The 27,814-nt window shown below is 40.4% G+C and overlaps 1 protein-coding gene and 1 non-coding gene across 10 annotated transcripts in view; both read left to right on the top strand.

Moving 5' to 3' along the window:
- Positions 1 to 27,814, top strand: part of LOC124616710 (probable phosphorylase b kinase regulatory subunit beta) — a 187,631-nt gene that overhangs the window by 24,508 nt on the left and 135,309 nt on the right. For all 9 annotated transcript variants that reach the window (XM_047145060.1, XM_047145054.1, XM_047145063.1 and 6 more), the window contains exons 5-8: positions 18,665 to 18,872; positions 19,085 to 19,281; positions 22,960 to 23,119; positions 27,123 to 27,320. In XM_047145060.1, coding sequence (XP_047001016.1) covers positions 18,665 to 18,872; positions 19,085 to 19,281; positions 22,960 to 23,119; positions 27,123 to 27,320 — 763 coding nt within the window. The remainder of the gene's footprint in view (positions 1 to 18,664; positions 18,873 to 19,084; positions 19,282 to 22,959; positions 23,120 to 27,122; positions 27,321 to 27,814) is intronic.
- Trnal-caa lies at positions 14,637 to 14,711 on the top strand. The gene has a single exon. It is a non-coding gene; the product is annotated as a tRNA-Leu (tRNA).

Raw genomic sequence — 27,814 nt, 5'->3', positions numbered from 1 at the left:
CTCCCTTTTCTGTTCCAGTCGCGTATGGTTAGCGGGAAGAACGACTATCTGAAAGCCTCCGTACGCGCTCGAATCTCTCTAATTTTATATTCGTGATGTCCTCGGGAGGTATAAGTAGGGGGAAGCAATATATTCGATACCTCATCCAGAAACGCACCCTCTCGAAACCTGGCGATCAAGCTACACCGCGATGCAGAGTGCCTCTCTTGCAGTCTGCCATTTGAGTTTGCTAAACATCTCCGTAACGCTATCACGGTTACCAAATAACCCTGTGACGAAACGCGCCACTTTGCTTTGGATCTTCCCTATCTCCTCCGTCAACCCAATCTGGTACGGATCCCACACTGACGAGCAATACTCAAGTATAGGTCAAACGAGTGTTTTGTAAGCCACCTCCTTTGTTGATGGACTACATTTTCTAAGGACTCTCCCAATGAATCTCAACCTGGCACCCACCTTACCAACAATTAATTTTATATGATCATTCCACTTCAAATCGTTCCGCACGCATACTCCCAGATATTTTACAGAAGTAACTGCTACCAGTGATTGTTCCGCTATCATATAATCATACAATAAAGGAGCCTTCTTTCTATGTATTTGGAATACATTACATTTGTCTATGTTGCCGGCCGAAGTGGCCGTGCGGTTAAAGGCGCTGCAGTCTGGAACCGCAAGACCGCTACGGTCGCAGGTTCGAATCCTGCCTCGGGCATGGATGTTTGTGATGTCCTTAGGTTAGTTAGGTTTAACTAGTTCTAAGTTCTAGGGGACTAATGACCTCAGCAGTTGAGTCCCATAGTGCTCAGAGCCATTTGAACCATTTGTCTATGTTAAGGGTCAGTTGCCACTCCCTGCACCAAGTGCCTATCCGCTGCAGATCTTCTGCATTTCGCTGCAATTTTCTAATGCTGCAACTTCTCTGTATACTACAGCATCACCTGCGAAAAGCCGCCTTGAACTTCCGACACTATCTACAAGGTCATTTATATATATTGTGAAAAGCAATGGTCCCATAACACTCCCCTGTGGCATGCCAGAGGTTACTTTAACGTCTGTAGACGTCTCCCCATTGATAACAACATGCTGTGTTCTGTTTGCTAAAAACTCTTCAATCCAGCCACACAGCTGGTCTGATATTCCTCCATGGTAAAATTTATGTTGGCATGGAGAATGTTCAGATGTTTTAGGAAGTCACCAGGCTGTTCCTCACCACAGGTCGACACAATGAAGGTACCATCAACATATCTGTACCACACCTTAGGTTTACAGGGTGCCAAGTCCAGCACTTGTGCTTTGAAATGTTCCGTGAAGAAGTTGGCCACTGCTAGACTAAGTGGAGTACCAATGGTGATGCCTTCCTGCTGTTCGTAGAAGTCACCATTCCACTTGAAATAGCTCATGGTGAGACATACACGAAATTTGGTAATGTAATGTGGGGAAAATGGAACTGATATACTGTAGAGAATCATTGAGTGGCACTTTGGTAAACAAAGAAACAACATCAAAGCTGACCAGGATGTCATTTGGTCCAAGTTTTAGTTTCTTCAGCTTCTCAGTGAAATGTCCTGAGTCCTTTCCCACTTGCAGCTGGAGCAGAGGGGCCAAGTATTTCACCAATTTGTATATATGTGAGCCAGGAGCACTAGCAGTTGGTCTTAATGGAACATTATTCTTATGGATTTGTGGTAATCCATACTGCCGAGGTGGTAGGGCTTCTATATTACACATTTTGAACCACAGGCAGTGGACTTGGCACCTTGTAAACCAAAGATATAGTACAGATACTTCTATGATACCTGCATTGTGTGGAACCATGGTGAGGAATAGCTCGGTGACTTCTTAAGACACCTGAACAGTCTCCTTGCAAACAAAAAATTTATCATGGAGGAAGAAAAGGACCAACAGCTACCCTTTCCAGATGTGTTGGTCATAAGGGATTGTGAAAACCTGGAAAACAGCATGTGCCCGATACCGACACACACGGATCGATACCTGCACAAACTGTCAAACTGCCACCTGGGCCAGAAAAGAGTCATCATTAATACACACGTAATGCAAGCAATGGGTACTCCACCAGTTAAATAAGAAATGTTGTAAAATTGAACACATGGCAAAGTTACATGTTGGAAAACAGAAATGTCAGGTACGGTCTTTCTGCCACACATTCCCAGAGTGTCAGACAGAATCAGCCACATCTTGTGCCAACATGCCTTAAAGATTGTTTATAAACTGACAAAGAAGATCAAAGAGTCTCAGATCAGCAAAGCAGAAAAGAGACACACTGCAATGTAAGGAATATACCAAATATCATGTACATGAGGAAAAATCTGTTAGAATGACTGGACAATCAATCAACATCAGGATCACTGAACAAAAGCGACATTGCAGGTTGGGGCAGGTGGAGGAATTGGCCATGGTGGAGTGTGCACTGTATGAGATGGACCACGTAGTAAAATTCCCGGACATGGAAGTGATTACTGTAGAAAAGAACTATCAAACTCAGATGTTCAAGGCTACTATAGAAATACACAAATATGACAATAGCTTCCATAAGAAAGAGAAAGCCTCAAGGCGAATGGATCCTGGACTCCTGTGCTGCAGCAAACAACCATTACAAGTAGCAAGGGGAGAACCACAGTGGTAATGACCATGGAAAAGCCCTTGGAAATTGGCGTACCAGGTACATATATAATCTGTGGTGTGAGCTCAGCTCCAGTCTGCCATCAGCATTTGTGCTGAAAAAATGTCAGAAAAATCTTCAAACAAATGTTGGCTGGAGAACCTGAGACAGAAGCCAACAGGCAGTTTGTGACACTCTGTGTGTAGTATCATGTTTTTATCCATCCTGTAAGAGGAGTCATCATGTACCACAATTTGTCATTATGTCATACCCCTTTGGCATTGAGTTTCATTGCATACATATATTTAAGGTGACATATTTTAAAACTTTGGAATCAAGTTGTAAAATTCTTAATACTATACTCTGATTAAAACTGTTCATTATATGGCTATAGTGTTGCCACATTGGCTGTCAGCTGTGACTTGATTGAAGCTCAGATGACAGGTAGAGGGCTGTCAACATTGACAAATGTGTTTTGCCTGCTGCAGCTGTCAACTGTTAAATGAGCTGTTAACAGTTCCCATGCATGCACATTACACTAGTAAGAAACTACAGGTGAACTGGTGCTTTGTTGTGCCAAGGAAAGAAGTATCAGTTAACAAGTAATTTTAATGACACTATAACTTATAAATTTCTCACTTACCTGTATTTTGACTGCATGAGTAATAAATCCTGAATTTTATCTACATCTGCTTTTACAACCAGATCATTGTACAGAGCATAATGAGGGTACTTTGTACTGTTGTTTGTAATTTTCTTTCCTGTTCCGCACACACATTGAATGAGTGACAAATAAGTGTCGTCTTACATCATAATATCTCTTATTTTCTCCTTTTACATTACTAATGTTGTATGAGGTAAAATTGTTCTATAGTCTGTCACAAATTGTGAGTCTCTTAAAGTTCATCAATAGCAATTTGTGAAAAGATCGTCTTCTCCTCTTCAGTGATCCCCATCGAAACTCATGAAACATTTCCATAAGTGTCTTATACTGGTTGACTCAGATGCTGGTAACAAATCCAGCTGCACATTTCTGAGTTTCATCAATGTCTTCCTTAAACCAGACATGAGGAGGATCCCAAACAGTCAGCAAGTGCTTAAGAATGGTGTGCACAAATCTTCTGAACTTGCGACTCTTTACAGATGTACAACAGATTCCCAGAACACTCCCAATAAACTGTAAATGCGGTCCACCATCCTGTCCCCACCACATCCCCTCCTGTAGACAGCACTACAGCATCTTCTTCCCCCACCCCTACTCTGCTATCCTTCCCCCTCCCCACTTCAACTGAGATTCGAGCCTCAGTGGCCGGAGATGACAGTGGCCATATGTGGGTTGGTTGTGCGAGTATGAGTGTGTGTGTGTATGTTTCTCTAAATCTGATGAAGGTGATAACTTTCACACTATTAAAAAGATGGCAAGAGCAACAATACCACTGAACAAGAGTAAGCTAACTGAGAAGATCAGCAGCTGAAGTTATTGTTTGAATGATGGGCATGCAGTTTAGTAAAGGAATACCTAGATCATGACTACAGCTTGTCTTTTCTGTTGATTTGTTCATTCATTCATCTTACACCATATATCCTGTGTAGATGGGGAAACTTCAAAAACGTGGAACAAGTCAGGGTGTACATTAACAAAAGATAGAACAGTTCATAGAAACCTAATCTGTAACCTGTATAATAATAAACACTCTCTGCTGTGCTTAATGCTATTTGTGTTTATGTCAGCTAAATTTTTAGGTAGTAAATTAGAGAAAAAGTTGATACTTTGAAAAAAGCTGCTGCTTCCTGTAGTGCAACTGTGGAAGCAACTACTTTTTTTTGCCAGGAGTTTGCCCTTCTGAATACACAGTCATGACAGTACATCTCTCTTATTGCCCAACCACCATAATGACAGGGCTTAACTTCACCATATTCCCTATTTGGATTATTCAGGCATTATTGGCCATGGAATGAACTGCTATGCCCATGGTAGTTTTTCTAGTTTTTGAAATAGTTGTCTTCAATAATTGAAGGGGTCGGAGAGATATGGTCATAAGCCACATCGAACTAGTTTTGAGATACAGCGAGTTTAAAGTTCCACAGAGGTCTGAAAATGTTTAATAGAAAATAGAAACTTTATTTCTACTGCAAACACTTGCTTAATACTTGCAAAGCATGTTGTTAAATAGTCATCTGTCTGCATGCTATAAAATATTAATTTTAGAATGATTCTAATTAAGATGTAGTCAATGGTGGCTTATGACTATATCTCCCAAAAAATTGTTTAAAACATAAAGTATGAATTTGTAAGGATTTATTTTAACTACTCTTACACAGCAAGCAGAATATATAATTTTTACACATTAATATATACATATCAGGTATCTGAGATGTATAAATTACTTTTTCATTGATACAGTAACATCAAGGAAGTTCCTCTACCACATCATTGTACACGTTATTTCCAGTACATGACCGAAAGAAATCTTGATTTGCTGCAGGTATGTATGGCATAAGAGACAGTACATCATCAGTTTTTTTCTGGTTAATTGGTAGTGGCTTTCTGTACTTTATTCGCAGCTGATATGGATTTGGTTCGACTAGCCTTCCTTTCTTTTTGACACGAATATCCACTGACGTGAAAGCTCCTATGTCTGAATAAGAGTGCTTTACACTTAGCTGAGTGCTTTACACTTAGCTTGAAGGGATCTTCAGACTCAAACTTAAATTGAGTAGCTTCACTGAAATGGAGGGGATCTCCAGACGTGGATTCTGTACGTTTTGAGATCAATGTCTTCAGGCTTTCCAAACTTCTGAAGTCTTCTCTTTCCATTTTAGTTACAATGAAATGTTTCGGATTCGTAGATTTTATTACTTCTGCCCATTCATCTGGAGTGTACACTATTGGACGTCTGTTTCTTGCATACCGTTCAATGCGACCAAAATCACGATCTCAAGGTAGCATGGTGTGACCTACCACAGGGAAGTAATGCTGGACAGAATCAAATCTTTTGGTAGCAACAAGGGACCTTTCCAAAGCAATAATAGTCCAGTTCTTTGCCTGACCCTTGCAGTTGTCTGTGATTATGTGGAGATGTTTTGTCTGATGATTTGTTATCTCCAAGTACTTCAATAAGCAGCTCCCAACCTCATCTGAACCCCGTCCTCCATCTTTCTTGCTCCACAGAAACATATAACTCTTATTTTATCCACAGTCGTGGATACCATAGTTGTATGTCCATATTTTCCTCTTATAAAATGCTGGACCAACTGTTAGTTTAGGTGTGGGGAATGTTTGCTGCATATCCATTGCTATCACATGATGCTCTTTCGAATTTTCTTTAGCCAGAGCAGTTAAAGACGCAATCATATTTTGTCCTCTGTCAGCCTTTTTGAGATGCAGTTCATATTGTTATTTCTTTTCTGTGACTACTTCTGCACATAATTCTGGGTTATTTATTGCAATTAGAAATCCATCACATTTTGAACAGGTGTCACTTTTTGGTAGTTTGAAGCCTATGTTAAATTCAGATACAAAAATTTCTCTGAATTTACTTTCAGATACTGCAGGAACCTGCTTTCCCTTGCAGTATTCTGAGTATTTATCTCGAAATAAGGAAGCAGTTGTGAGATCACAATCCAAATACACTCTATTGGGGTTCTGTTGCCTACTGTAATGACTGTTATATTTCGGTATGGTGTTGAGAAATTCTCTAACACTTTGTACAGCTTCATCTTGAAATTTATGTGGGTAGTTTCCATGTTTTCCTGAAAGAAAAAAAAGGATGAGCTTATATCCTCTGACTCATAGAAATATTTGTATAGTACTCAGTTTGAGTACATCCCTAACTTATAGCACAGAGTAACATACAAACCTCTTCCATCTTCTTTTGGCACTGCAAATCCCTGCATCATTTGATGTTGCAAATTTCTCACTCTTCGTGCATGTATCTGTAAGCCATGAACCCTTAGGAAAGTTTCCTTGCAGATCATTGCTTGTATTCCGCATACCCTCACATTATAAGAAAATGTAACATCCCTGGATGATATTTTCTTGGAAGTCTTTTTTGGATAGCTTTGAAAGAAATTATGACAAATGTAACAAAATGAAATAAATATACAAAATATTAAACCATTTTTATTTATATAGTGAACAAACCTCCGCTTTTTCGGTTCCATTTTCATACAGCTCATCAGGTAATTATTCTGGCCATTAAAGTTTCCTATGTCCCAAAATGAATGAAAAATGTTTTCTTCCTCTCCAAGCAGTTTTGTGAAGCATTTATTTAAACAAGTACAGGGACTTCCTATAGTAGCAGCCTGAACAGTCTTGTGGGTTTTTAAAGACTTATACTGCTGACCAGCATTTCGTCGACGTTTTGCTTTATTTTTCTTCCACTGATAAATATTTCGCGTTCTTTTCTGTGAAGGCTTTGGTTTTTCGGGTGATTCTTCATTTATTCTACTTATTTCAAGCTATAATATGAAGAGCAAAATAGTCTAAGAATTTCTGTGAGAAATAGTCATAAGCCACACAAAACATAAAATTTCGCTAAAACCACATTAATGAGAAAATATTTTTTACACATCTTTTACCTTTGAAACTACATTATTGCACCATTAAGTAGTTATATAAATGTGCCCATCAAGTTTCATCATTAACACACAGGATGGCTGTCAAATGTGTTGGCAATGTTGAGAGGAACAAAGTCACAAGCCACAGGAAATTAATCACCAGAAATAAACCATTTTATATACTTACCGAAACATCATCTGAGCTGGAACTGCTGGTCGATGGATGCCAAGATTCATCACTGTCAGGATCCAAAGGGTCAAGCTCTTCACTTCCACTACTGTCTGTGTCAAATATGCGTTGAAGACCCGAAGATGCTTCAGACGTCCCTGACCCACCTGCCATTTTGCCGTGGCTTGTGACTATGTATCTTCTGAAACTACCACCAGATGGCACAGCATAGAACTGCACTCCATCATAGCTGCCATCTGTTGCAGTAACATGGAACTTTTTCAACACATTGTGAAGAAGACATTGTTAAGAATGCCGCAACATGAAAAACTCAATTTCGTGAAAGTTGTGGCTTATGACTATATCTCTCCGAGCCCTTCAATTCATTGGCACCAATAGTCAGCATTGTAAAAGACTTTAGGTGTCATCAACCACAGTTACCAGCATATGTTAGCAAATGGATGTTGTTGCTATGAACTAAGATTGTATTGAATGGATGTTGTCAATTTTTAGTTTACATTTATTCCAAAAAACCTGTAAATAAAATATAAAAACAAGGCTAACAACTCATCTGAAGGTCAATACAATCTTTGTCAGTATGTTAACATAATCTTGTCAGTTTTTACTTGACCCTGACTGACCATCTTTGCTTTGACATGCCCATATCCAGAACTAGCAATCAAACACTCGTCTGAAGGTATAGCAGCTTTATTGCTGGTATGTCATCTGCCAACACCCATGCTACTTGGTAGAAGAGATATATACTTTAATCCATTGATCCCTTGCAGAAAACAGAATTGCTGAAAGGGAACAAGTTAACCCATAGTAACACAGTAACAGATAATGAACAAGGAGCAAAAATGACACAGTAAATTCACAATAACAAGGAATAAAAGGAATACATAGAGTATGAATAAAAAACACAGCATCCCTTGTGCGTGGGTGTGAAACTGCTTTGACACCTGCAGTTCAGTTGGTTACATTATGTGATACTGTGCTACCAACACTATGTGGACACTTAATTCTGCACTAGTGCATGACAACACTCGTGTCAGACACTACATGCACCCCCTTGGTGGAAGCAAAGTGCTGATGTAGAGGAAACAAACAGGAAAATGTACACATCATCCAGAATGGGTTGACGGTACCAGTAGTTGTTCTGTGGCGGCTGGTTGTGGTAACTGCAGTACTTGTGGCTGGGTATCAGGCTCTGGAAGATTCTGATGTCTTTGTGGTGTTGTGGACAGTGACGCCTCTTGAAATACATACGCAGGTTTGACTCTGTTGAAGGAAACGGTCATTGTCTTGACATTCACCAAGATGTTCAGCATATGCGTACCTCTTCATAACACGTGGTATGGCCAGTGTATGGAGGTTGCAATGGTGGTTTAATGCCATCAGTTTGGATCATGACATGAGAGCAGCTGTCAAGTCATATTCTATACTGCACAAAAAAGATAGGTACAAATAGATTCTATGGATACACTCATGGTTGGCCGTAGCACGAAATACCAAGTGTTCAATGAAAATTGCAGCAAATTCCCCATTGAGAAACACTCTTGTAAGAATCAATGAAATTTTGCCCATGTTCTGAGACAATAAGTGGCACAAAAGTTTATTTACAGGCATTTGTTGATGATACAGTGGGAAAAATAGACAGCAAGGAAAAAGTGCTCTGATGAACTTTGTCTTTGGAGGTTCCTTCATAGGTGAAAATCAAGGATGTTTCTGCTGTTCAATTTCGGTTTCGCTGCAAAGACGAATGACATTGTATTTTGTAATGTAATAAAGCCAACGAACATTCAGAATCCCACGATACCAGAGGTTATCAATATACTTATAAAAAACTGTGTTCATAGAAATCAGTTATTTCAAGGTTAACTATACCTTGATGCACATAACAAAGTGGTGTGCTGTGATGGGAAGTTTTCAAAGGTCATATCTGTGCAATATGGTCCCACATATGACGTAAGAATTCTGGCTGGTCTTGTGTAGATATATGCAGGACAACAGCATCAGTGAATTCACCTGGAGTCTCTTCATAGACTAACTTCATAGCTGAAGAATCAATGTCAGGTTCATATGTGGTTTGCAGGCTGAGGAGGACAATAGGACGAGCCGATGTCCAAGTTGTGTCATGGCACATGAGCACTTCCTTCAGGGAGCAAGGCCAGTGCTCAATCATGCCATTGCTAGCAGAATGGTAACTAGTACTCTTGTGGTTGACATACCCACAAAATTTGGCAAGCTGTCTGAATAAGCATAACTTAAATTTCCAACTGCAACCAATAGTAATATGCAAAAGGCAAACACATCTCGCTAACCATGCTGACACAAATGTAGAGGCCAATTTTTCACTGGTAATGTCGTCAGTGAGCACTGCCTCTGCTCACAGGGTGAAATAAATCTATCAAGGGAGTGGTCCTACTACATCAAGATGAACATGCGTAAAATGCATGGTTATATTCAGAAAATCACCAATCAGCACTTGCACATGGCAAGACACCTTACACCGTTGACATTTTAGACTCATTCATGCCCATCTCTGACAGTCTTTTTTTCCATCCCAGCCACTTGAAACATCGAGACATCAGCCTAAAGGTGGGATGGACTCCTGGGTGGCACATGTTGTGGACGCGGCCATAAACTTGTCTTCTGAATGCTGATGGAAGAAACAGGTGAGGTCTTCCTCAGGAGATATCACAGTAGAGGCTGACATCTTTTTCCACAATGTCAGTGAGTTGCAATTGTAATACTGACAGGATCGTCAATGAGTGTTCGGAGCTCTTCATCATTTTTTTGCGCTCGGGCCAGTGTGGAAAAATCAACAGCCCCCATCATGCTGCTGATGTGCGAAAGACAGTCAGCTACTAATTATCAATACTAAAAACTGCTTGATGTCAGTCCTGAATTGTGCCATAAATTCAAGATTATTATATTTGTGAGGAGAGCAGTTGGTATTGTTCCACTTAACTGAATAGGTCATCAGTTTTTGGTCCATGAAGATTGTAAATACTCATGCCTCAATCTGTGGTAGAAAGAATTTAGTCTCATATACAACCAGCAACTCTCGGTCATTGGCATTGCACTTCCTCTGAGATTTGGACAGTTCTTGAGAGAAATACACCAATGGTTGCCATGAGCCCTCTGACTATTGTTGTAGTGCCACACCGATAGCCGTCTTGTTGCATTAACTTCTAACACTAGGGAAGCATTGAGTTTGGGATGTGCAAGGAATACTGTGTCAGCCATGCTCTGTTTCGCATCCTCAAATGTGAAGCACATAGCCTTGGTCCACTGCACTGAGGAACTACCGTTCTCTTTATGTCCTGCTGGTGTCAATGGTTCCTGCCATTCTGCTTCACGAGGTAGGCGACAATGATAAAAGCTCAGCATGCCTAGGAACCGCCACAGTTTCTTGGTTGTGGTTGGCCTAGGGAGCTGTAGAACTGCTTCGATCTTCTCTGTTAAAGATAGAGAGCCCACAGATGAAATTCCGTGTCCTAAGAAAATAACATCATGTTGCCTGAAAACACAATTAGCACTGTTCAACATGACTCTGTAATGCTCCAGACACTTCCTGCAGGTGTTGTCAATGTTGCTTGGGATGGCTGAAAACATGAGCACGTCATCCAGGTATGCAAAGCAGAACAGATGGACTTGAAGGACAGAGTCAATAAACCTTTGCCATATCTTTGCTGCCTTCCGTAATCCAAATGTTGTATACATGCTTTCAGATAGCCCAAATGGCATTGTAGTTCCAGTCTTTGGGATATGTTCTTTTGCTACTGGTATCAGGATATAGACTTTTGCTCAGTCTAATACAATGAATATCATTGTACCATGTAATCCCTTAACAGTGGTACAGGATTACAGTCAGGCATTGATGCATTAAGCGCATGATAGTCTTCACGGGAGCATCAGGCTCTATCTTTCTTAGGCACCAGGTGTAAGGTGGAGGCCCATGGACTGCTTCACCGTCTGATGATGCCCTCTCATAGTGTAGTGTCAAACTCTGTGTTAGTAATAGTGAGGTGGTCCAGTGGAAACATCTAGGTTTGCTTGACACTGGTGATCCATCCATCTTTTTGATATGGTGCACTTTACTGTGTGGTATTTGCTTAGGTGCTTCTGGTGATCTGGTGAAATCAGAAACAGACTTAGTAAAGAAGTGCACTTACTCTCTTGTGCCTGTATCAGCTTCGCATTGTGGATGGCTGTGCTGCAATGAAACCCAGTGGTAGTTAACCCAGTAATGCTGCCAACCAATCGGGTGTTGATTATGTCTGGCAAGAGGTTGTAATGTTCCAAGAGATCTGTGCCGATTATAGCATCTGTGACAGTAAAATCCCAGAGAATGGATGATGTAATCCTAAATTCAAGTCCATACTCTGGATGCCCTAGGTTGCAATAGTTTAATTTTTGGCTGCCAATAGATGGAAGGCAGTTTGTGGCCTGCAGCAATGTCTCTGAGACCATGGTGAGATACTCAGGTCCAAACCAATGTCCACCAGAAAATTCAGGCCATAGCTTCTGTCACTAATGAACAGGTAACAGGGGGTTGCACGCATGACCAACTGCCATCAGCATTGTTTCCTGCACCACCTTGTGACAACTGCCCACCAACCTGCGTACATAACATTTCCACCTTTGCTAAGAGTGAGTTGTAATTGGTGCGTGCAACTGTTGCCGAGACTATCGTACTGCAGCACTATGCCACGACTGCACTAATCTGGGCTGGGCTGATGGCTTCCTATATTTGGTCTGCAAGTTCTGCCATGACATCAAATTACATGTTCAATTGAGATGCCACTATTGCCTTTACCTGAGTGTGCAATACGTTGTCCAGCACTGTGACTGATCCATCTTGCTGTGCAGATGCCATAGATGTTGCCATGGCTTATGATCTACAATATCCCCTTACATAAGAACTTGGCATATTCTATACTGCTGTGAGGCAGTGACTCTCTGTTTAAGTTGTGCCTTGAGCTTTTCGTAGGAACTCACCCCTGGGGGCACAGTGATGATGTCCTGCACCTCAGCTGCGGAGTGGTGATCCAGTTGGCTTACTCTGAGTCCAAACTTTGTTGTGTCAACTGTGATTCTGGTGAACAGAATCACAGGACTGAGTTACTGGGCCAAAACTGAGACAAGTAGACCACTAATCTTGACACTGTCGGTTCTTCCAACATCATGTAGACTTGACACAAATCAGTTGTAGTTCAGTTCCTTGCAGTTCTGGATCACATTTGGGTCACCACTTGTCAGTTTCAGCTTGAATTCCATTGACTGACTTTTGCTTTGATGTGCTCATAACTGTAACAAGCAATCAAACACTCATCTGGAGGTATGAGAGCTTTATTGTGGTTACGTTGTCTACTGACATTCTTACTGATCAACAGAAGAGAGGTAACATACTTAAATGCGCTGATCCCTTGCAGAGAACAAAACTGTTTCTCAAAGAGAAGTTATATGTTAGGGAACCTGTTCATAAAACAGATAAGTTTATTGCATTTAAAATATGGATCTTTCTTCTATAAAAATTGTCTGGTATCTCTCCTCACCACTTTGCCAGATCTTGCAATGCTTCTTTCTGCTCAAGCTTTGCACATTCTCTGAGACATTTTGACTTTTCTGAAGGTGGAATCAATTTAGAGAAATGTCTTCCACTGAGTCTATCTACAGGTGAACTGTTTTGAGTGGAAATTGATTCAACCAGACAACCAATGTTCGCCAAAGCATCTGCCAGTTCAGTAATGAACTCAACTAGATGTTTGTTAGTCAGCTTCAACTTTTTGTATAAAACATTCAAATTTATGGCCATCATTATGAGACTGTGAAAAAAAAAACTTTCTCCCACCACTTTATTTGAAACTTCCTGGCCGATTAAAACTGTGTGCCCGACCGAGACTCGAACTCAGGACCTTTGCCTTTCGCAGGCAAGTGCCCTACCAACTGAGCTACCAAAGCACGATTCACGCCCGGTACTCACAGCTTTACTTCTGCCAGTATTTCGTCTCCTACCTTCCAAACTTTACAGAAGCTCTCCTGTGAACCTTGCAGAACTAGCACTCCTGAAAGAAAGGATATTGTGGAGACATGGCTTAGCCACAGCCTGGGGGATGTTTCCAGAATGAGATTTTCACTCTGCAGCGGAGTGTGCGCTGATATGAAACTTCCTGGCGGATTAAAACTGTGTGCCTGACCGAGACTCGAACTCGGGAACTGTGCCTTTCGCGGGCAAGTGCTCTACCAACTGAGCTACCGAAGCACAACTCACGCCCGGTACTCACAGCTTTACATCTGCCAGTATCTCGTCTCCTACCTTCCAAACTTTACAGAAGCTCTCCTGCGCAAGCTGTGAGTACCGGGCGTGAGTCGTGCTTCGGTAGCTCAGTTGGTAGAGCACTTGCCTGCGAAAGGCAAAGTTCCCGAGTTCGAGTCTCGGTCAGGCACACAGTTTTAATCCGCCAGGAAGTTTCATATCAGCGCACACTCCGCTGCAGAGTGAAAATCTCATTCTGGAAACATCCCCCAGGCTGTGGCTAAGCCATGTCTCCACAATAACCTTTCTTTCAGGAGTGCTAGTTCTGCAAGTTTCACAGGAGAGCTTCTGTAAAGTTTGGAAGGTAGGAGATGAGATACTGGCAGAAGTAAAGCTGTGAGTACCAGGTGTGAGTCGTGCTTAGGTACCTCAGTTGGTAGAGCACTTGCGCGCGAAAGGCAAAGGTCCCGAGTTCAAGTCTCGGCTGGGCACACAGTTTTAATCTGCCAGGAAGTTTCATATCAGTGCCCACTCCGCTGCAGAGTGAAAATCTCATTCTGGAAACATCCCCCAGGCTGTGGCTAAGCCATGTCTCCACAATATCCTTTCTTTCAGGAGTGCTAGTTCTGCAAGGTTCACAGGAGAGCTTCTGTAAAGTTTGGAAGGTAGGAGACGAGATACTGGCAGAAGTAAAGCTGTGAGTACCGGGCGTGAGTCGTGCTTAGGTACCTCAGTTGGTAGAGCACTTGCCCGCGAAAGGCAAAGGTCCCGAGTTCGAGTCTCGGTCGGGCACACAGTTTTAATCTGTCAGGGAGTTTCATATCAGCACACACTCTGCTGCAGAGTGAAAATCTCATTCTGGAAACATCCCCCAGGCTGTGGCTAAGCCATGTCTCCACAATATCCTTTCTTTCAGGAGTGCTAGTTCTGCAAGGTTCACAGGAGAGCTTCTGTAAAGTTTGGAAGGTAGGAGACGAGATACTGGCAGAAGTAAAGCTGTGAGTACCGGGCGTGAGTCGTGCTTCGGTAGCTCAGTTGGTAGAGCACTTGCCCGCAAAAGGCAAAGGTCCCGAGTTCGAGTCTCGGTCGGGCACACAGTTTTAATCTGCCAGGAAGTTTCATATCAGCGCACACTCCGCTGCAGAGTGAAAATCTCATTCTGGAAACATCCCCCAGGCTGTGGCTAAGCCATGTCTCCACATTATCCTTTCTTTCAGGAGTGCTAGTTCTGCAAGGTTCACAGGAGAGCTTCTGTAAAGTTTTGATGGTAGGAGACGAGATACTGGCAGAAGTAAAGCTGTGAGTACCGGGCGTGAGTCGTGCTTCGGTAGCTCAGTTGGTAGAGCACTTGCCTGCGAAAGGCAAAGGTCCCAAGTTCGAGTCTCGGTCGGGCACACAGTTTTAATTTGCCAGGAAGTTTCATATCAGCGCACACTCCGCTGCAGAGTGAAAATCTCATTCTGGACCACTTTATTTGTTTCCTCTCAGAAGGGTAGTACATTAGCTGGCCACTGTGGTCCACTCCAGCCTTGTTTTTATCGTAATCCAAAATACAGTCAGGCTTCATCTTCTCTGTAATTTCTAACTTTATTCTGACAGTGTCATTAGATGCTGTTGTTTTCTGTTTCATTGTCAAAATAAATACAACCCTAGTCTCTTTCCATTTTGCAGGCTGCAAATGGTCTTGTTTCAAAAACGAAAGTTCATTTTCTGTCAGTCTCTGGGCTACTTGATCTTTAGCTAGTCCTTTTTTCACTACTGTACCTACTGCCTTAGTTGTGTTTTCCCACAGATGAGCGAGTGTAAAATTGATTCATGTGTAGAATATGGCATTTACCACAGTAACATTCACACAGTCTGTTTACTACATGCAAAATGCTGTTATTAGAATTTCACGTTTCAAATTGTATCCACTTTCACATAACATAAAAAAATTTATGCCATACTTGTTAGGCTTATTTTTCATGTAGACCTTGAAAGTAAGTCAGCTGTGAAGAGGACAAATCCCTTCATATGTAGTGATATTTCCTCCTGATTTATAAGCTTTCACTGTTTATCACAAATATATCAAAGATTGTTCTCACCTTATGAATAGGATCATGCCCATGGTGGCTTTTTGAAATAAGAGTTACACTGTTTACAAGATGTAGAATTCACAGAAGTGATAAAAAGCATTCTCTTGACTAACACTTTCAGTGCAAAGGAGGTCTATTTAGCTTTCTGGTGTTCAGTTGACAGTATATACGGTTACAGAAAAAAATGCAGTGAAACAAACAGCTTATCATCACTGCTTTAGAAACCAGAAATTTGTTCATCAAGCTCTGAACCATCAACACAGACTCTATCTCTTTATCATTTAAGGCCATCCTGAAGACAAATACAAAGCATGAAGCCAATGACAGAGGCAACAATCAAAGCCCTACGCTCTGTGCGTGACGTTTTGTGTCCTTGCATTTGTCAACAAGATGATTCAGCACACCACAAAGCAAGTAACTTTCCTTTCTTGCCAATATGAGTGACAGGTGCCGGCAACTGTATTTTTTCATGGTAGTACAAAAATCATAGAATACCTGTTCACAGACGTCAGAAACAAAACAAACATTGGAATACATTTAGAAACCTGAGAAATGGCTGATGGTGGTCCTATGTCACTTGTCTTTTTGGAGTAAATCTGTGAGATGCAGGAGCTATGTCGCTCATCTCCAGTATGTTAACAATCACGGCTTACACCAATAGGAAAGATTTTGTCATTCTAAAAAGCTGAAATTTATGCTGTTGAAAGCAATTTAGACATTTGTTTGTTCTTATAATCAAAATCTGCTGCTAAAGATTTGGGATCTGGTTAGTCCCTTTGGGAAAAATAAAAATTACTGGTGCTGGGATCACTTGTGATCAAGCACAGATGATTTAAAAATCGTTGGCAAATCCAGCGTGGAATAATGACAGTATTATGAAAAGGATAATTTGCTACTCACCATATAAAGGAGTGTTGAGTTGCAGACAGCCTGTCTGCTACTCAACATCTCCTCTATATAGTGAACAGGAATCTATCCTTTCCATAATATTATTGAAGATTTAAAAATGATGCTTCGCTTTACTGACATTAAGCAATTAGGAATACTGTTATATGTATCTGCCTTCCAATGTCTTCTTCATCTGAACCAATAATGAGGTATATTTGTTTATCAAAATGATGATGATTTGCTCTTAAAATATGCAATAGCGGCATCTTAGTGCCCAGTTTAAATTATCCCAGGAAAATGGTAAAAACAATAGAAATTAATTGAGAACCTAGAAAATGACGTGGTTTATCACTATTATTATTTAGTATCTATACAGATGCCTCACTCTAAGATTGGAAAGAAACAAACTCCCCTGGTGTTAAAATTGAAAAAAACACATTGCTGCTAACATTATTATTGGCAGATGACTAGATGGTAATGACTGAAACGAAAGATGAGTGACAAAGGTCTGAATACAAACTTCAAAACTTTTCTCATAGGACTGTATGAAAGTTTCAGATAGTAAAATGAAGATAATTGGTACTACTGGGAATGAAGAAAAATTTGTGTTAATAACAAATTATTAGAATGGGTATCAGACTTTATGTATTTTGGTACAATATTCTGCAATTTACAGACCAGACAGATATAGTGAAGTATTTAACAAATTGTTACCAATAAAATGACATATTTAAAAGAAACTTTGATAAACAAATAAAGAAAGACTTACAAATTAGATTTTACAATATTGGACACACTGTCAAAATGACGAAGGCAGAATAAAACAGCACACAGATAGATGCATGTGGGCACTGAAGGACAAAGTGAGAAGTGAAAATGTAAGAAAACAATGAGATATAAAAGAATGGTGCATGATGAACTAACATACCAATTAAATGTCATCAGCTTATTGTCACAGTGCCAGAAAATAGGCTGTTCTGTAAAATGCTACAATATCAACCACAAGGAAGAACAGATTTAGGGAGACTGTTGTCAATGGATTGAACAGTTTGCATAGTCGCAGAATGGGAGGTACCCAATACTGCTAATGGGTGATTATACATGTAGTCTTAAATATGAATACCATAGAAGAGCTGATGGCAATATGTTCATTAGTGAGTGATGACTATGGTTTTGCAAGTACTGGTACGTCAGTGTACTTTCATAAACTCACAGTTGCTTTTCTTGGCTTTCAGGATTAACAAAACTAACAAAGAGAGTTTAGGTGGTTTGTCCTCCTGAGAAATGACAAAAGAGGTGAACAGTAACAGTTGCAAAACATATACTGCTAAATTTCATCCATCATAAATGATATTTTTGGAAAGTCTGAAACTGTGCAAATAATGATTTAAATGTTACAGTATGGCACCAGCTATGTAACCATTTCAGTAACTGCTTTATTTAAGTTGTATACTGCTGCCAGGATGCTGTTCCCTCTGTGAAAGAGAAAACAGTAGTTTTGAAAAGGTGCCAGCCTTCTGGTTACAGCAGGATGAAGTATAAAACGAAGAGCAACAAGGAAGGATTTTGGGTGCAAATAATGCATTACATACCAAGGCAGAAGAAATGATTTTTAATGGGACAAATACCAAAGCATATATGAATAGAAAATTTGATACTGAAAGGACCAGTAGAAAGAAACAAGAATATGTAAAACAGTTTATTGTGCATATAGATGTAGATACACATATGAATAGACTAGCACAAGATAGGAAAAATAGAAGATGACGTGAAACCAGACAAAAGGTATATGACTATAAATAAAAATCTTGCTGTAAAAATGTAAAATGTCCTGGTTTAGTTCTCTTACTTTTGTTACCTTTTATGCTCCAGCTACCTTATCAGATCTGAAGGATACCAACGTAGTTACTCTTTTAGCTGCGTAGTTTTGCCTCTTCAGTCACTTTTCTCTCTCACTTCTTTTAGTTTTGTATGGCATTTGTTATATCTTAATATTTTCTCTCCATTTTTATTAGTCTGTTTATATTTGCATGTTCTTTTGGTTGGCTTCAGTGAACAGTGATACTATATAATGCTTCTTGTAGGCGCATTGATGATGACCGAGGAAAATCCCATGAATTGGGCCAGTCGGCAGTAAAATGTATGAGAGGAATATTAGAATGCTGGATTAAGCAATCACATCGCATAGAACTTTTCAAAAAGCAACAGAGCAGCAAATATGCACTTCACTGCAAATTCCATTTAATCACTGGTGATGAAGTATTCAGTGATGATGATTACTCACACTTGCAGGTAAAATATAAGTACTTCTTGTTTGAACACAGTTTTTGAATTTTTTTAAGAAAATCAGTACTCTTAGTTTCATTAAGAAATAAGTATCAAAGGATTGTATCTATTTGGACACCTAACACATATTTTCGGTATATTGACTCACCTTTTTTTTCTATCTTGCTGAGAAAAACAAGCAGTGTGACATTTTTTATAGTGTTTTGTTTCTCTCACAGATTGATGTTGTTTCACTATACCTGTTGTTCCTAGTGCAAATGATAACCTCAGGTTTGCAAATTATATACACACAAGATGAGGTGGCATTTGTGCAAAATTTGGTTTATTATGTTGAACGAGCATATCGCACGCCAGATTTTGGAATGTGGGAAAGAGGAAGCAAGTATAATAATGGTACCCCTGAAATACATGCCAGGTATATATTTTCTAAATTTTTGGAGTACTTATCATAATTTTCTTGTTTGTTATATTATATTGACATCATATGCACCAAGAATCCAGGCCTACTGCATACCCCAGTCCCCAGCCTATCAAACAATCCCCAGACAAATGTGTTTGCTTTTGGTGTTCTGGAATATGCTTCCCCTGAATGGAAGCACTGGTTGTCCTATCTGTCTCTTGAATTTACAGGTTTTCTCAGTTGAATCTTCCAGTTTATAACATGAAAATATGATCGATTAAACTTTTGTTCTATTTATCAGGCAATGAATTTTATGAACATCCCTTCTACTTTAGTTGTACTGTTGTGGCAGTGCCATAATACAATGTGAGGAGAGCATTTCCCAGCCTAACAGTGAAAGTCCTTGTTTTTAAGTTGGAAATATGTTTATTTTTTGTGTAGTCCCCTGTAGGGCAGTGTGCTTTGTAAAACATTATTTCCAGTGAATAAATTCTTCCCGTGAAATGCCTGAATGGTCTGCAACAAAGCCTTCTTTGGGTACCAAACTATAATAAGTGGATTTAAAACATTTCCCAATCCAAATTTGTTGGGCTGTAGGAATATGTGTAAAGTAGAGGGCATTAAATCAGGTGGATAGGGAGGTGTTTGCAAAATTGATGCTTCAAATCATTAAGTGTTTCCACTAGCAAAAGCAACTTTGTGGGCAGCTGCATTGTTCTGATGAATGATTGTTTTATTTATTAGTAATCCAGGCTTCTTCTTGTGAATTTTTTCATCCAGTGAGTCCAGAAGACTTATATTTTGGGATGTAAGAAAGAAGAATAATCTTTCTTGCATCCAAGTAGGTACTGGTCATTGCCTTTTTCACTCAGGTGACAAAAGTCATGGGATATCTCCTAATGTGACATCGGACATCCTTTTGCCTGGTATAGTGCAGCAACTCAACAGGACATGGGCTCAAAAAGTCATTGGAAGCCCCTGCAGAAGTACTGAATCATGCCGCCTGTGCAGCCGTCCATAATTCCGGAAGTGTTACAGGTGTAGGATTTTGTGCATGAAGTGACCTCTCAATTATGGCCCATAAATGTTTGATGGGATTCATGTTGGACAAACTGGGTTGCCAGATCATTCACTCAAATTGTCAAGAATGTTCTTCAAACCAACTGCAAAGAACAATGGCCTGGTGACATGGCACATTGTTACCCATAAAAATTCCATAGTTATTTGGAACATGAATTCCATGAAATGCTGCAGATGGTCTCCAAGTAGCTGAACACAGCCATTTCCAGCCAATGATTGGTTCAGTTGGACCAGAGTGCTCAGTCAGTTCCATGCAAACACAGCCCACCCCATTATGGAGCCACCACCAGCTTGCAAAGAGCCTTGTTGACAACTTTGGTCCATGGCTTTGTGGTGTCAGCAGCACACTCAGACCCTACCATCAGCTTTACTAACTGAAATCAGGATTCATTTGACCAGTCCATGGTTGTCCAATCATCTAGGGTCCAACCAATGTGATCACGAGCCCATGAGAGGTGCCACAGGCAATGTCGTGCTGTTAGGAAAGGCACTTTCTTCAGTCATCTTCTGCCATAGCCCATTTCCACCTAATTTTGCCACACTGTTCTAATGTATATATTGTTTTACACCACACATTGATTTCTGTAGTTGTTTCACACAATATTGCTTGCCTGTTAGCACTGACAACTCTAAGCAAATGGCACAGCTCTCAGTTGTTAAGTGAAGGCTGTCAGCCACTGCATCATCTGTGGTGAGAGGTAATGCCTGAAATTTGGTATTCTTGGCACACACTTGATAGAGTGGATCTTGGAATACTGAATTCCCTAACAGTTTCCAAAATGGAAAGCCCCATTGTGTCTAGCTCCTACTACCATTCTGTTTTCAGAGTCTATTAATTCCTGTCATGCAGCTATAATCCCATCGGACACCTTTTCACATGAATCACCTGAGTACAAGTGACATCCACCAATGCACTGCTCTTTTATACCAGATATACACAATACTATCACCATCTGTGTATGTGCTTATCGCTATCCCATGACTTTTGTCACCTCACTGTATAGCAGGTATAAGCAACAATGCCTATTTTGCTACAAGAGTTCCAGGTCCCTCCCTCACTCCTTGCATTCATTGCTGTTTTATTTCTGACATCAAGTGCTAGACCTACATTTCATTCACAGTTCCTACTTTTTTGAAATCAATTGGATTTTCTAAAAAAAAGTTCAAAAATTGGCAAGTTTATTTTTTTTTTTTTTTTTTTTTTTTTTTTTTTTTTCATTTGTGCCATTCAACAATTGTTGTGCTCTTCTTGGAAAAAGAATTTTTGTAGTTAATTCAACAAGTAAAATATGCCATATTATCTTCTGTTATACCTATGGTGTCAGCTACTTCTAACACCTTGATTACAGTTTTGAGAAACCCATCATATACATCGTTTTCATGTTGAATACAGTACATTACAATTGAGAGACCCATTTCTTAGCTGTGGGTATGAAGGAGTAGAATCTTTACAAACTTTCAGCAGTCTTAGATGAATTTACATTGAATATAAACTGCCCAAAACAAGAGGATTTTATTTAAATTCACATTGACTGTGGAAGCCTTCACACTTACAAAAGAAGCATTTGATGGCATGGTATTCTCTTTTATTCATTTGAAGGAAACATACATACCTAACTACTTTGGAAACTTTATAAGCAAAATTATTTCCACGTCAAGTTGACACTTGACTTACATTATTGCACAGCATGTACCAACATAAAAAAAACATAAAAAAAAGAAAACATCAGCTCCACAAGTACTACCATGAATTTATTTTACTTTTCAAAATATGTCCTCGATAAATTTAAGCACTGCCCTATCATTTGCCAAGACCTTGGAAGCCTTCAACTTCTAATTCTTGTGGCAACTGTCATATCTTAACAAGTGACTTCTCAGGCTATGTCGTCACCATGTTCAAAGATTGTGTTTGGGGCAGTTATAGTGGATGTTGAAAGCGTTCTCAGTTAAGTGTTTCCAACAACTTCTAATTCTTGTGGCAACTGTCATATCTTAACAAGTGACTTCTCAGGCTATGTCGTCACCATGTTCAAAGATTGTGTTTGGGGCAGTTATAGCAGATGTTGAAAGCGTTCTCAGTTAAGTGTTTCCAACAACGCCTGCATTTTTACTGCTGTGAGGAGGCAAGCATTATCATAAAAACAAAAATGCTTTATCAGGAGTCCAAGTATTTTACATTGTATGGTTTCTTACACTTCCCATGGAATTAACAGTTTCACTATTAGGGCCTACTCTGAATTTCTATAGTGTAAAACACTGCTTTTCCCTAAACACAGTCACCATAACTTTGTGTGTCTATGGAACCACGTTGAACTTTTGTGGTTTAGACAGCTAACAGGTATGTTGTTGCAACAATTTTGCATGTATCCATAAGTTGACTGCATTGCACTATTATATGATCAACATGTGAGATCTTCTGTTTAGTCTTTGTACTGCGTTTTGATGTCCAGTTTCCGATTTTGATGTTACATAACAGGAGTTGGAACGTCATATATGTAGCTGCGTTGTAATTAAAAAGCATCTTGTGCCTGATGATGATTAGTAACTGACATAGAAAAGTGTATTATGAAGGAAGATTATCTTGGTGTAATGTCAATTTTATTCTACTTTCAGTTCAATTGGCATGGCAAAAAGTGCTCTAGAAGCCATTAATGGATGCAACCTATTTGGTGACAAAGGAGCTTCATGGTCAGTTATATATGTTGACATTGATGCTCATAATCGTAATCGAAGCATCTTTGAGACTTTACTGCCTAGGGAATCCAGCTCAAAGGTATTAATATCACCTTCAATTAATTCTTAACACACTGTGCAACATAAGAAAGGCTTCTGTTAACTAATAGCTGAAATGGGAACAACTGGATCCTGACGTTCTATCTCTCTCTCTCTCTCTCTCTCTCTCTCTCTCTCTCACACACACACACACACACACACACACACACACACACACACACACACACGCAAATGGAGAACAGTCACTGAATTTTTTAAATAGACCTATCATCACCTTTACCACAAGAATTTAAAAAAAAATTTGTAGTAGTTCTTGCTCATTCAAGTCTAAGTAGAAGAATTGCCTCATATCTCACACTTTCTATTCTGTCAGGAAGTTTTTAATTTAAGTTGATTCCTGAATAATTTTGTTGAATACGCTAATGCTCTCCTTTCCCCTGTGGCTTCCCTTGCCCAGTCAACTTGTATATGGTATCCATTTCCTTTTCCTCCCTCTCTGTGTCCACCTATTCCTCCCCCTTGTCTCTATGTCCATCTCATCTTTCGATGTCCATCTGTCTATCTCCTCCTCCCCATACTCCCTGTCTCTCCATCTCCTCTTCCCCCCTCTCTTTGTCCATCTTCTCCATCCCCTCTCTCTCGCCATATCTTTCTTCTCCTCCCTCTGTCCATATTCTCCTCCCCCTTTCTCTGTCTCCTCCTACCCACTCTCTCTATCCATCTCATCCTCCTCTCTCTCTCTCTCTCTCTCTCTCTCTCTGTCCATCCCTTCATTCTCTGTCCATCCCTCCTTCCCTCTCTGTGCCTGTTCACCTCCTCCTCCTCCCTTTCTCTAGCACCACATCCTCCCCCCTCTTTCACTATTCATCTTCTCCTCCCCCTCCCGTCCCCCTTTCCAACTTTCTGCTCAGCCATGGCTATCTGCACATGTAGTCCTTCCAGGGCATTCCAATACTACACACACGGCATGTCTGTCATGCAGGAAAGCCTGTATCAGGGGTTTAAATCCATTTTTGCCCTTATCTGTGCTCCTTTGGGAGGTGGTAGATTCTAACCCCCACACTGCTTATTCTCACATAGCAAACAGTATGTGGTGTACCAAATTTGATTGAAATCGATGTGGGGGCTTAGGATGAGATACTGGACATACAAACAAACTAACGTACATACATAAATCCTGTTCTGTATAATATATGTGTATGAGGTTTTGCCAGCTCCACTGCTATTACAGCTATGAAGCTATAAACCCCCAGTATTGATACCTGTTAAGTTTTCTGTGTGTGTGCCAACACACAGGGTGGTTATAATTAAACTGATGGTGTTCGGAAGCTGTAATGTGGGCTGTATACATTGCAGGATGCTGAACTATTGTTGGTATGTTCATTAATTGGTGCCGAGTTTGCTGAAGAAAGTGATAGTTCCACTTTCTGTCACCAGGTGAAAATATGGTGTTATAAGCAGTCAGAATGTGGTGTGGGTGCAAGAAGAGGGGAGGAACTATCAAACACGTGATGTCAGTGGTTCTGGCATGTTTATTAGGATGTAGTCACAAGTTACAACATATGTTCATTACGGCCTCGTGACTCAGTGATATGGTGCATCCATAACACAGCATGGTCAAAATTGCAGTAAGAGGGGAGGAACAATCAAATACAAGATAACAGTGATTGTAGCATGTTTATTAGGATACGGTCACAAGTTAGAACATTCATTCAGTATGATCTCCGGACTCAGCAACATGTTGCATTTATAACATCTACATCTACATCTACATCTACATTGATACTCCGCAAGCCACCCAACGGTGTGTGGCGGAGGGCACTTTACGTGCCACTGTCATTACCTCCCTTTCCTGTTCCAGTCGCGTATGGTTCGCGGGAAGAACGACTGTCTGAAAGCCTCCGTGCGCGCTCTAATCTCTCTAATTTTACATTCGTGATCTCCTCGGGAGGTATAAGTAGGGGGAAGCAATATATTTGATACCTCATCCAGAAACGCACCCTCTCGAAACCTGGCGAGCAAGCTACACCGCGATGCAGAGCGCCTCTCTTGCAGAGTCTGCCACTTGAGTTTATTAAACATCTCCGTAACGCTATCACGGTTACCAAATAACCCGGTGACAAAACGCGCCGCTCTTCTTTGGATCTTCTCTATCTCCTCCGTCAACCCGACCTGGTACGGATCCCACACTGATGAGCAATACTCAAGTATAGGTCGAACGAGTGTTTTGTAAGCCACCTCCTTTGTTGATGGACTACATTTTCTAAGCACTCTCCCAATGAATCTCAACCTGGTACCCGCCTTACCAACAATTAATTTTATATGATCATTCCACTTCAAATCGTTCCGTACGCACACTCCCAGATATTTTACAGAAGTAACTGCTACCAGTGTTTGTCCCGCTATCATATAATCATACAATAAAGGACGACATGGTCGACACCTGCTCATAGCATTCACAGGCAATCAGATCAATATGTCATAGTATGCTATCCTTTTGATCAGGAAGAGTCTGGATACATCCCCGACAGACACAGTCTTCCAGCTATCCTCACAATGAGAAGTCAGATGAATTTAGGTCGAGGGATCTGGTAGGCCAAACATCTTGGAATTGCCTAGAGTTGATGCAATCTTTACTGGAGGTTTCTCAAAGCAAATCTTTCACTTGGCAAGTGGTTTGTGGTGTCACCCCATCTTGCATGAAAATAGTGGTGTAGGCACAGTTGTGTTCTTGCAAAGCTGCAATTAAGAGGTGCACAAGGAGGTCCATGTGCAGATGCTGCTGTACACCTAACAGGCCCGCAAGGTTTTATCTCCTCGATGAAAAATGCACTAAGAATGAAGGAGCTTGTGAAGCCACACCACAAAGTCACATAAGGTGAATGCAGTGGATGTTCTTGCACAGTATTTGGCAGAGTAGAAACTCTTATGTGACAGTCCTCTGCATTCTTGGCACAGTGCAGAGCAAAATGTGGCCCACCCATCCAAAGAATAATCCCCAACCACATGTCATTCACTTCTATGAATATATGAAGGGCAAAGTCATGGTTTTGTAGCCTGTCTTAGGGATCCATTTAGTGCACATTGTGGTTCATATAGGGACACCAGTGTCAAAGGCACCACAAAGTTTTTTGAACCATTGACCAGGAGAGAGATAATTCCGATGACATGCTTGAGCACTGGATACGGAATTTGAGGCATGTGCTGTATGGCTGGCTATAACTACAGCAAATTCATCGGCAACTGCCATGAGAAAAGGCCATATCCTCTGTGCTGCACCACCAAATTCACTTATTTCTTCAGATTTCTTGTTCGTATTCTTTAGCTCATGCATTGACATGGGGCCTCTTCATAGCTGTTTCTGTTGGAAATATTCCTGCAGGACTGCTATTGCTATAATTTTGATAAAACAACTTTACCAGCAGTGGATGGTCTTTCTTGTTAGTAGCCATTGCATTTCACATGGAAAACTTCATCCTTTTTAATCCTTCCCACCTACAGTCACTTCACAAAAGAAAGCAAAAGATGTCACCAAGTGACAAACAGCATAGTGACATCAAAACAGGAAACAGTTCACATTCTGACTGCTTAGAGTGCCATATTTTCAGCAGGTGGCAGAAAGTGGAACTATTTTTTTTTTTTTCTGTATACTCCATGAGCACACCGATTAATAACTGTAGCTATGATGTATCAGTGTCCTGCAATGTATGCAGCCTGCACTGCAATGCTTGAAGCAACAGAACTTTAAACATAACCACCTGATAGCTTGTTTTTCTATATATTGTATTTCATTTATTATTACATTTCTGATGTAATTTCATTTAGTGACTCATTCAATGGCCACGTAGATTGGCTCCTCATTTCAGTCCTGTGGAACTAGATGTGTTAATGAATAAATGACGAGGAAGGCACAGATAGGAAGTCTTATCTCTCAAGTAATATAAATATTCATTTTTACTTCTATATTTTATTAACTCAGATTACTCAGATTTTTCTTGTATAAAGCTTGAATGCTCCTAACATTTGGTTAATTTGTGTCTTAGGGAGCTGATTCATCATTGATCCCAACAGTATCATTCCCAGCTTTTGCAACCCATGAGGAGGTTTTGTATGAAGAGACTAAAGCAAATATCATTCGTCGACTGAAAGGTTCATATGGGTTTAGGCGTTTTGGACGAGATGGCTTCAAATGTAAACTGGAAGATGATAAGCGAAGATTCTATAATGAAGGGGAGATAAGGGTATTGACAATGTGATTATTAAGTTCTAGTTTATCTAAATCATACACAATAGTATCTTCTGAATATAATAGAAGGAAACATTCCACATGGGAAAAAATATATCTAAACAAAGATGATGTGACTTACCAAACGAAAGTGCTGGTACGTCGATAGACACACAAACAAACACAAACATACACACAAAATTCTAGCTTTCACAACCAACAGTTGCCTCGTCAGGAAAGAGGGAAGGAGAGGGAAAGACGAAAGGATTTGGGTTTTAAGGGAGAGGGTAAGGAGTCATTCCAATCCCGGGAGCGGAAAGACTTACCTTAGGGGGAAAAAAGGACGGGTATACACTCACACACACACACTTATCCATCCACACATATACAGACACAAGCAGTCTGCTTGTGTCTGTATATGTGTGGATGGATATGTGTGTGTGTGTGAGTGTATACCCGTCCTTTTTTCCCCCTAAGGTAAGTCTTTCCGCTCCCGGGATTGGAATGACT

Source organism: Schistocerca americana, chromosome 5 (assembly GCF_021461395.2).
Source record: "Schistocerca americana isolate TAMUIC-IGC-003095 chromosome 5, iqSchAmer2.1, whole genome shotgun sequence".
Classification (NCBI taxonomy): domain Eukaryota; kingdom Metazoa; phylum Arthropoda; class Insecta; order Orthoptera; family Acrididae; genus Schistocerca; species Schistocerca americana.
The sequence above is the reverse complement of the archived record's forward strand: the minus strand, read 5'-3'. Positions and strand labels throughout refer to the sequence as shown.